At 45.0% G+C, this 10,697-nt stretch overlaps 1 protein-coding gene across 1 annotated transcript in view; it reads left to right on the top strand.

Moving 5' to 3' along the window:
• ABCC12 (ATP binding cassette subfamily C member 12) overlaps window positions 1-10,697 on the top strand; it is a 77,013-nt gene that overhangs the window by 46,835 nt on the left and 19,481 nt on the right. The window contains 4 exon segments of the mRNA XM_032255618.1: window positions 2,405-2,436; window positions 3,477-3,618; window positions 6,996-7,022; window positions 7,970-8,095. Coding sequence (XP_032111509.1) covers window positions 2,405-2,436; window positions 3,477-3,618; window positions 6,996-7,022; window positions 7,970-8,095 — 327 coding nt within the window.

Below are 10,697 nucleotides of genomic sequence, written 5' to 3'. Positions count from 1 at the left end.
CTCGATCTCTTGACCTCGTGATCCACCCGCCTCGGCCTCCCAAAGTGCTGGGATTACAGGCTTGAGCCACCGCGCCGGGCCTCCTCCTCCTCTTAATAAGTAGAGAACTGGCCCCTGCCGCCAACAGAGATCATAGTCAATTTTTTTTTTCTTTCTCCCTCTTTTTTCTTAAGAGTTGACAGACCTAATCCCCATCCAACCCAAATTTTGGCCAGACAACTGTGGGCTTGAGGATCAGTCCTTTAGTTCAAATAAAACAGCAATACTTTATCATTTGTCATGGAAGACTCAACCCTCACAAGCTGGGAATCTCTTGCCTGTTCTGTTTTTACAGAAGACTCACCCCCCAAGCTGGGAATCTCTTCCTGTTCTGTTTATGGAAAACTCAACCCCCAAAGCTGGGAATCTCTCGCCGTCACTGTCCTGGGATGTTGACCTGTTTCCTCCCTTCCTCCTTCTGAGGGTCCCTCACACTCTTCTCATGCATGCCATCCTCCTTGGCCACTCCCCAGCAGTAGGACTTGTTGCCATTCATGTAACCGGGGTGGGAGGGGCGGAGTAGGGGAGCGGGGTTGTCCCAAAGACGCTCCCAGTTTCCCAGTCTGAGGTCCTTGGCCTCTCTTACCTCAAATAATGGAAAAAGGGCCCCTGGAGGTGCGGTGAGCTTACCATTAAAATAAACATCATGGACCCAAAGAGTTTTGCAGAGAGTGATTTATTAGGCAGAGAGATAGAAAGAGAGAAAGAGAGCTCTCACACTGTTGTGGTAGAGGAATCTGGAGAAGGATGTCCATACAGGTAAGGAGCAGCAGAGTTTTAACCCTGGAGTTATTCCCTCCCCATTCATGCTCTTGTCCAATGAGAGGAGTTCTTTCAAACTTCTGGAGTGATTGATCTTTGACTCTGAAACTGGATTGGCTGCTTGGTCCACAACAGAGCCCCCTCCTCCCAGAGCTTTCAGCAGGCTTTTTGGACAAAGAAGTCCACCTGCATTTCTCTACCTAGCCCAAGGGCAGGAAACCTAGCTAGACAAAGAACCTTACATTCCTGGATGGAGTGGTGGAGCCAGGAAACTCCTGCCTTTGAAACCCTGCCCCTTGTGGACCCAGGAAGAATCCCTCACTCGCAAACAACACCGCATTCACACACACACTCTACCCTCCAGAAGTTAACCACCAAGGAAGTACTTCATCGTCCCTTTGCAACATTTCCTACCTTGGCTTGTGCATGAGGTTGCCTGGCCGAGGCCTCTGGTCACCATGGTTTGAAATCTATTTGGTCTGTATTGCTGCTTTGCTAAGAATCCAGGTTTATTTCTTGCACTGGGTAAGTCCTGGCTCTCTCCCCTGGGGCCACTGCAAATAGGTCGGAGGGGCACCTCCCCACAAGAAGGGACCAAGGACTGTCCCAGAGGGGAAACAGAATCATGGACGAGCCCCCAAGTTTGTTGGAAATGGGTTTATAACATAGGGAAAAATCCACACCGAGAAAATGGATTACTCAGCAAGGCTGAGTAATAGATTTTTTTGTACTTAGTAAATGCCAGATGCTATGCTAAGTGCTTTGCATACATCTGGCATTTTAGCTTCAGCGCAACCCTGAAAGGTGGAAATTATTGGGAAATTAAAGCACTGGTCCCAGGCCAAGAAACTGGTAACCATGATTGCCACCTCTCTGCTATGTTCCTAACCATGAGGCTCTACTCTTGTTAAGAGTTTGTTTTTGGATGCTTCAGTTCTGTTCAACAAGTCTGCTAATGGTGTCTGTGGACAGTGGCAAATGCAGATGTGGAGATGTGCTGGGGCAGGAGAGCTGGCCTCTGTGCAGGGATAGGGCAGGTATGGCCCTGGGAGCTGACATTGTGCCCTACATTGTGCCCTAGGGAGCTGGGAGAGCTGGACTCTTGCTGCTGTCTCTCACTATCCCTGTGGTGGCCCCAAGGAAGTGAAATTGCTACTGGTGGAGGGTCTGCAGGTTCTTGGCACCTATGAGCAAAGAATTGGACAAAACACACAAAACAAGGAAAGAAGGAAACAACAAAAGCAGAGATTGATTAAAAATGAAAATACATTCAGGCCTGAGCATAGGGGCTTAACAGTTCAGTTTCAGAATTTTCTGGGGCTTAAATATCTTGTAGAGGTTTCCTATTGGCTACTTTGTGTACACCGTATGCAAATGAAGTAGTGGCCCATGATCAGTCTGATTGGTGGCAAAAAGTGACCAATCAGTGGCTGAGGTGAAGCCACAAAGTCACTACTATACAAATGAAGACTTGGCCTGCCACCAGCTTGTTTGGTTGTGGGAGGGGACCAATCAGAGGTACTTTCAGTTTCTCATCTGTCACCCAGAAAAAGGCAAGGGCAGGTTTGCAAAGGGAGTAGCTTCTGATCCTTTTGTTACTTAGGCAGGAAAAGTTGGGGGTTTCATTTTGATTTAGTTCTAGGAAGTCAGTGTGAATTGGCCTTAGATTCCCTGCCTCCAGACCCTATTCTTCTGCCTCAAAATGAAATCGTCTGAGTCACCGAATTCAAGGGTTTATTGTGGTGACCAAATACAAATAATTTCTGAGAGTCATTTACAGGATAAAAGCAAGTCCTGGATGTCATTCTTACAATGGATTCTTTGAGCTCATGTTCCTTTCTGTCATTCCTGTTTGATTGTTGTTCCTGTCTGTCCTCCTGTTTATGCAGTTGATTTATTTAGTAAAAGCTCTTTCTTAGCTCCATACCCACCCTTCTAGCTATAAAGACAAGACAGACCAGACCTCACCCTGCCTGAATTATCCAAGTGTTTCCAACCAACCCACTTTTGCTCTGCACTAATGAGGCTTCCCTCCTTGCTGCCCCGTGTTCATTTTAGCTGAGAGTCTGGAGGTTTGAAGGTCTTCTCTCTTGGGGGCCAGCCAGCTGCTGTGCATACCCGAGGTCCCTGGTCTCCTGCTCACCAGAGCTTCTGGAGCTTCCACATGAAGAGGAGCTAAGTCCCATGGGGGTTTGGTTTTAAAGTCAGCTATGATGATGTTCATTCAAAATTACCTTTGAAAATGCCTTTAGAAGGCTACATGTTGGCAATTGACACACTGGGTTTTCTTCCAGAGTTAAAACAGATCACTTTTTCTCTGGCTGAGCACCAAAAAGTGGTTGGCTGATATTTAGGGGCTGTGCTGTATGAGAGTAATTTTGGTCTTTGAAGGCTAGAATCATGCCTTGTAGAGCAAGACCTTCCTGATACAAGAAGCACTTAGCATTATGGCAAAATGAAGGCGCAGCTGACTCATGGTTCTCACGCCCCAGCCACTCCCACACCTGGGATGGGCCCTGATGCAAAATGGCAGGTCCACTCCTCATCCCCATTTAGATGGCACCACTTTTGACTTAAGCACAGTGCTGAGTGCCTAGTTAGCTCTGTATGTGCGAGGGCAAGCCTGATGAGACCTCACTTTGTGGCCCACTTGGCTCCTCTCAATTTTCTTTCAGCATTTTCCACAGAGGAGTCCAAAACCTCAAGAAGGTGGAGAAAGTCAGTTGGTCACCCTGGTTCTCCCACGTCTCCTTCTCTGCGGAGGGCCTGGGCATCATTCACGCCTATGGCAAGAAGGAGAACTATATCACCAAGTGAGTCCCATGCATGGCCCTGCCCCAGGCCCCCACGCTTCATGCCTGACTCCAATGGGGAGGGCACAGAAGGAGGGAAGTCTGGGATGCTGGGGACTGACTGCAGACAAAGAGCTGGAGGAATCAGGAGTCCTTGAAGACACATGGCCTCATGGCCTCTCTTCCAGCATCTGGGGCTCCAGCAGATGTGAATGAGGGGAGCTTGTTCAATGACAACCTCATTTGTTCTATTTTTTACTCTAAGAGTAAAAATAATCTTACTCTTACAGTAAAAATGTATTTGATTCAGGAAGATAGGACAAAGCAGAAAAAAGGAGAAAAAAATCACTTACAGCACCCTCCAACACAAATCTATTAATTTTTTCATATATTTCCTTTCAGTTTTTTTCTCTTTTTCTATTCATAGAGTCTTCTTTTTCTTCTTAAGTATTTATAATCATTTCTTACATTTAGTTGAATGTTTGAAATAGCTTGTTTTATGTTATTACATGTTCCTTATCATTTTTAAAGGCCACCTTTCATTTCACTTAGCATTTTCTTCTTTTTAAAATATGGGGACTATGTTAGTAAATCTCTCTGGTATCTTCCAGCTTCAAACTTCTAAAATACGACATAAAATGCATAAATCAGGTTGGGCACACTGTCTCATGCCTGTAATCCCAGCACTTTGGGAGGCCAAGGTGAGTGGATCATGTGAGTTCAGGAGTCAGAGACCAGCCTGGCCAACATGGTGAAACCTGTCTCTACTAAAAATACAAACATTAGCTGGGCATGGTGGTGGACACCTGTAATGCCAGCTACTCAGGAGTCTGAGGCAGGAGAATCTCTTGAACCCGGGAAGTGGAGGTTATAGTGAGCTGAGACTGTGCCCCTGCACTCCAGCCTGGGTGACAGAGTGAAATTTCATCTCCAAAAAAAAATATACACACACACACACACACACACACACACACACACACATATACACACATATATATATATATATATATACATTTGTTTGTATACACACACACACACACACACACATATATTAATTACAGTAGGCTCACTGTGGTAACAATAACTCCAAATCTTAGGGAGTTCATACAATAAATTAGTATTTTTCCTGATGTCATAATTTAGTGAGGGTCCATGGAGCAAGGGTAGGGGATTCTACTCCACACTCAGGCAGAGTCTATATCCATCTGGGGATCTTTCATCCTAAGGGCCCTGGAGTATTCTCTCAGATCCTCTGTGTTGAGACTAGGGGAAAGACCAGGAAGGAGGACCCATGGGGAATTTTATGGTCCAAACCTAGCAAAACATCCCAAGATTTCTGCACATTCATTGGCCAGATTGGAGTTGCATGGGCTCCCCTAACTGCAAGGGGAAATGTAGTCCGGCTGTGTCCACAGGAGGAAAAGAAAATGGAGTTTGATGAATCCATAGCAGCCTTTTCCACATAGATTTTCTATCTTTTCCTTCCTTAAAAAGCTAACACATCCGTCAGAGAGAAAGAATTAGATGCAGTTCTAAAGGGTGCATATAATGCATTCTAAGTTTGGAATTGCATTAAATTTATTTATATATTTTATGGTTTTTTATTATTTGTGAGAGTTTCACTCTGTCACCCAGGCTGGAGTGCAATGGCGCGATTTCGGCTCACTGCAACTTCCATCTCCCAGGTTCAAGTCATTCTCTTGCCTTAGCCTCCTGAGTAGCTGGGGCTACATGCCCAGCTAATTTTTTATTTTTAGTAGAGACAGGGTTTCACCATGTTGGCCAGCTGCTCTCGAACTCCTGATCTCAAGTGATCCACCCACCTTGGCCTCCCAAAATGCTGTGATTACAGGCATGAGCCACTGCACCTGGCCCGGAATTGCATTAAATTTAGAATTGCATCTAATTCTCTTTCTGGATCTCAGGATCTCAGAGTAGACTTGACATCACACTTTGTCTTTACTTCAGTCAGCTCCTAATCCTGACCCTAGTTTGACCTGAACATCATTTGTCAAGAGTCCTGCCTCACACACAGACCCTTCCAATGTCCTGGCCATGAGTAAAATCCATGGAGCCATTAGTCTGTTCACCCACGACAAACACAGATGTGAGCCTTGTCTACAGCTTCTCCTCCAAGATTTCTGAGAGGATCCTCTAGGGAGCCAAGAATGATTGATGGAGGTTCCCTTCTTTTACTATTTTCTTTCCACAGGGCTTGGGTTTCTGCTATTACCACCAGACAAAAATGCTACAGCTTAAAAAATGTAAAAAGGTTAGAAGGCAAATTCCAGCTTTATTCCAGATAGTGATTTTGTTTCCGTGCAATCTAACCAACCACACAGATAAGACCGCAGGTGACTTCCAGGTCACGGAGGTTATCAGTTGAATTTGTATGCTGTATAGCAACGAGGTAGAAACAGCACTGTGTTTGGAAGAATATTTTGACTAAGCTCTGGGGAAAATAAGTCAGAGTTGAAACAGAGAGGAGGAGAGGGTGGCAGAACCCAGGGCGGCTGTTCAGAGGGGCTTTCAGGCAGAATTTTGGGAGGACTTTCAGGGCAGCATGGAGCAGCAGTGCTTGAGGATGTTCTCGACGATGCCAGGGGAGGAATTGTACCTCCTTAGGGCTTTAAGCATGAGAAGGTTTTCATTTTCCCCCCAATAGTTTCTATCAGCTGTTCTCATGAAGCCCTTCCCTACTAGATCAGGGAAGCCATTGTGGCAAATGAATTTGATGTGTCTTTTGGTTAATGGTCAGCTCAGTGCGGTGAAAATTTCAGTCTTGAATGTATTCAACACACAGGTCTCTTTCCCCAAGAGGCTTGGTGTGGCAAGGCTATGCTGTGTGTGTGTGTGTGTGTGTGTGTGTGTGTGTGTGTGTGTGTGTCGGGGTGGGGAAGGCTTGCAGTTGAGAAGCACCTGCTCTGTGCTTTCAAACACTCTCCTCCTTTTCTCCAGGCCTGGCTCTCTAATGGCCATGCAGGGGAGCTGGGAAGGGGACAGCAGGAAGAACACATCCTCAGGTGACTGGTTGGTACCTCTGGACCATCCTCTCCTTTCTGCTGCCCTTTCCTGCTGCTGTATTGCACAGTGCAGATGTGGGACGGCAGCTTCGAGGCCCCAGTAGGGCCAGATCCCCAGCAGTTCTGCTGGCATTGCTGCATTGGTAAGAGTTGCTGGGTCTTCCTCTGAGTTCTGCCTGGCCGTCCTCACACCGCATTCTGATGTGGAGGCCCCTTTGCTTCATGCCAGGGACCATGGAATTATGACTACAGCCTCCAATGTCATCTTCCCTCTGCTGTCTCGGCCCTAGGAACTATGGAGCTGATGGGATCCGCCTTCCATACATCACGACTCTCTCAGGTACAGTTTCTCCTTGGGCATCATCGTGAACGTCCTCAGGCACTGTTGTTCCATGCTGTCCTGAAAGTCCTCCCAAAATTCTGCCTGAAAGCCCCTCTGACAAGCCTCCCTGGACTCCACTGCCCTCTCCTCCTCTCTGTTTCAACTCTAACTTATTTTCCCCAGGGCTTAGTCAAAATATTCTTCCAAATACAGCCCTGTTTCTGTCATGTAGCTATACAGCATACAAATTCAACTGCCATTCATACATACATGGGGAATGAGGAACTCCAGGGGTGCATCTTGCCCTTGTCCTCTGGCTGTGTCATCCCCCTGTCACTCTTCTCTTGCTCCTTCCCCCGTCTCCAAGCCCTTTGGCTCCATGGATGTGCAGCAGGGATGCAAGGTGTCAGCTTCCTTCCCTTGAAGTGGCTCCCAGCTTTATAAGCAACTGTCTTCACTCTTCTTTCTCTGATTCAGGGAGGGAAATCTGTCATGAACACTCCCTTCCCTCCTCTATGGTCACAAACATTGAGTTGCTTAAAGGTGACCTCCTTCACAATCCACCGCACCCTTTCTATAGATCGAGGGGCCAATTGTCAATTCCACAAGGCCTTTGAAGTGTGGCTGACTCCATGATACAGATCCTCTGGGTTAGAATGTAAAGCACTCAGCATCTTTTCTTCTCAGCTGTGGGTTCTAGCTACCAGTCCTGGGAAAGACAGAAAGAGTCACTTAGCGCCCTACTCTATTGCCACGTGAGATTTCCTAAAATATATGCAAATCAAAAATGTCTAACATAGAAGATTTTAAGAGCAAGAATATATGTTCATTTTTGTAAGAGTCTGCTATGTGAGAGTACATTCTCCTCGATTAAAAAGTCCCTGGCCTTATTTCTCCAGTCACTCTAATCCTAAGTCTTCAGAAGCACAACCGGAAAAAGCAGGAGCTTTTTCTGATTTTCTTGACTTTAGGTTTGAGAGGCTAGACGATGAGAATTCCTGTCACCTCTTCTACTTAACTATGCTCACCAGTGGTTAGTGCTGAGAATGGGTGTCCTCATGAACATCCTCACCTTCACTGTGGTCTTGATTGTGACCCTGAATTTCTCCTCCCTCACTGCTTCATCCAAAGGCCTGTTATTGTTATACATCATCTAGGTAATGCCTGATGCAAGGTTGGGCTTAGTCTGGAGGCTCCAGCCTAGAATGTATCAGTGAGGGCGCTTTTGGTTGGACAGAGCAAAAACCCCACCTTGAATGAGTTTAGATGAGAAAGGGAGCTTTGTGGCTCACACCATTAAAATGTAGGATGGTTGTGTGGACTTCAGCCACGGTGGGATCGTGGCTATGGACTTTGCGCAAGCTTGGTGATAACTTTCCTCACAGGTGACCAGCAGCTTCTGGGGTCTACAACAGAGAGAGAGCAGAAGGAAAGCATTTCCTGCTCTAGCTACAGAGGCAGAAGCCTGGAGTTTTCCTCTTATTTTATAAATGTAGGCATCCCAGAACTAATTAGTGGTTTGGTGGGATACAGATCATTGGTTAGGCAAGGGATGGAGTTACACCCATTTACAACTTTAAGTCACATAGCTGCTCCACTGGGAGGGAGTGAAATGAACACTGCAGAGATCGTCATAATGTCGATGACAAATAATTATTGACTTCTCGGTTGCTTTTTTTTCTTGAATAACAATAATAGGTGAACATATGGCATTGATTGTAATTGGCTTCAGGCCCTGTCTTTTAACGAAATTAATTCATTTCCTCCCCACAACAACTTTCTACTACTGCCATAATCCCCATTTTGCAGATGAAGAAACTGAGCCCCAGAAAGACTTGGTCCAACCATATAGCTGTGATGTGTGAAGGCCAGGATTTGAACACAGGCTACCTGGACCTCATGTTTGTCTGAATCTTGTTATCTTTGGAAACTTATTTGTATAGTCCTTATTCTCAGTGCTCTGAAATTCTGGGATAATGCATCTGAATGTGGATCTTTATTCATATGTTCTGTTTGATGCTGAGGGTTCTTTTAGATTAAAGTCAAATTTCTCATCAGCTTGGAAGATTTTCATCTTTTTCTCCTTCATTTTGGCAATGTCCTCCTATTCTTTGTTTTTCCTTACTGTATTCATGTCAGGTGAAAATGGAATGTCTTGTACCAATTCTGTATGTTTCTTTTTCTTTTCTGTCAAAGTTTCCATGTTCTTGTCTTTTTATCTTTATTGTGGGAATCTTTGTTACCTTTGCCATTCAGCCATTCTTTTGAATTTTAAATTTGGCAATCATACATTCATATATTTAATTTCCACAAGCTCTTTTTCTCTGAGTGTTTAAAAGAATCACTTTTTACATGGATATGATGTATTTTTGATCTCTCTGAGGATATTAATATTAATTAGTGTATTAGTCTGTTTTTACACTAATGATAAAGACACACTCGACACTGGGTGATTAATAAAGAAAAAGAGGTTTAATGGACTCACAGTTCCACGTGGGTGGGGAGGCCTCACAATTATAGTGGAAGGTGAAAGTCACACCTTACATGGTGGCTGACAAGAGAGCATGAGAGCCAAGAGAAAGGGCAAACCCCTTATAAAACCATCAGCTCTCGTGAGACTTCACCACCATGAGAACAGTATGGGGGAAACCGCCCCTATGTTTCAGTTTTCTCCCATCCCACCAGGTCCCTCCCATAACACGTGGGAATTATGGGAGCTACAATTCACGATGAGATTTGGGTGGGGACACAGCCAAGCCATATCAATTAGTGTCTTTTTTTCCCCTCCTAAACTCTCCTTCCTTCTTTGACTTGCATCTGTTTCTTCCAGAGGCAGGTTTTTTTTTGTTTCTCTCATTCTTGCTTTTTCATGCCATTGGTTTTGTTCATCTGTCTGCTGACCCATTTGTATTTAACCCTGGGCAACTGGATTGGGTTTTTAGAGTTTCCTCTGCCTTTGTTTCCCCTTGCTAGGTGTCTCCTGATGGGAAATTTTATGACTACAGGTTTAGGTGGGTGGTGGAGCTTTTCCATAGGCTGGCTTCACATCAGGAAAGCAGCTGGCGACCTGGCCTTTAGGTACCCAAAGACTTAAAGGAGTTCTTATGCCCCATTTATCCCCAGACAGTTAATCAATTTCTTTAGAGAAAATCATGTGTATGTGTATGTCTGTGTACACGTGTGCTCCCATGCCTAGGGATAAAGGGTCCAACTACCTCTGGTTAGGAGAAAGAAGCGGGGAAGGGGAGTGAGTGAACCAGACAGGAGTGGTTGTCCATACACAGCCTATCAGCCAGCCTCTTTGTGGGCCCCCTTCTCACACATGGAGCCTCTATGGGTTCTGCTGTTCAAGCTCTAGCATGTTCTGCTTCCATTTTATCAAAAGGCTTCATCCTCTTTTCATCTTGCAGAAATTTGTAGCTCATTCACTGCTATCTCTTCTCAATTTCCTTGGTGTTAAAGGTCTATTCTTTATGGAAAATTTCTCTGATATCATGTAAATGGTATTTTGAGAAGAAGGGGAAACAAAAATATATTCTCAGCACTCTCTCTTAAGTGGGGAAAAATGAATTTTCCTTGGGTAACCAGTTTCCTGTGTTGATAGATGTTTTCATTTGTTTTTGCCTAGTAAAATATCAAACAGATGATGTTGAACAGTTTCCCTTAATTGGTCCAAGTAAAACAGCTTTCCCCAGCTAAGGTCATGCTTTTCGGCGATATTGCCAGCTTTCCATGAAATTGCTTTCAAACATTCCTGTA

Source organism: Sapajus apella, unplaced genomic scaffold (genome assembly GCF_009761245.1).
Source record: "Sapajus apella isolate SASKATOON/1434 unplaced genomic scaffold, GSC_monkey_1.0 scaffold90, whole genome shotgun sequence".
NCBI classification, from domain to species: domain Eukaryota; kingdom Metazoa; phylum Chordata; class Mammalia; order Primates; family Cebidae; genus Sapajus; species Sapajus apella.
The sequence above is the reverse complement of the archived record's forward strand: the minus strand, read 5'-3'. Positions and strand labels throughout refer to the sequence as shown.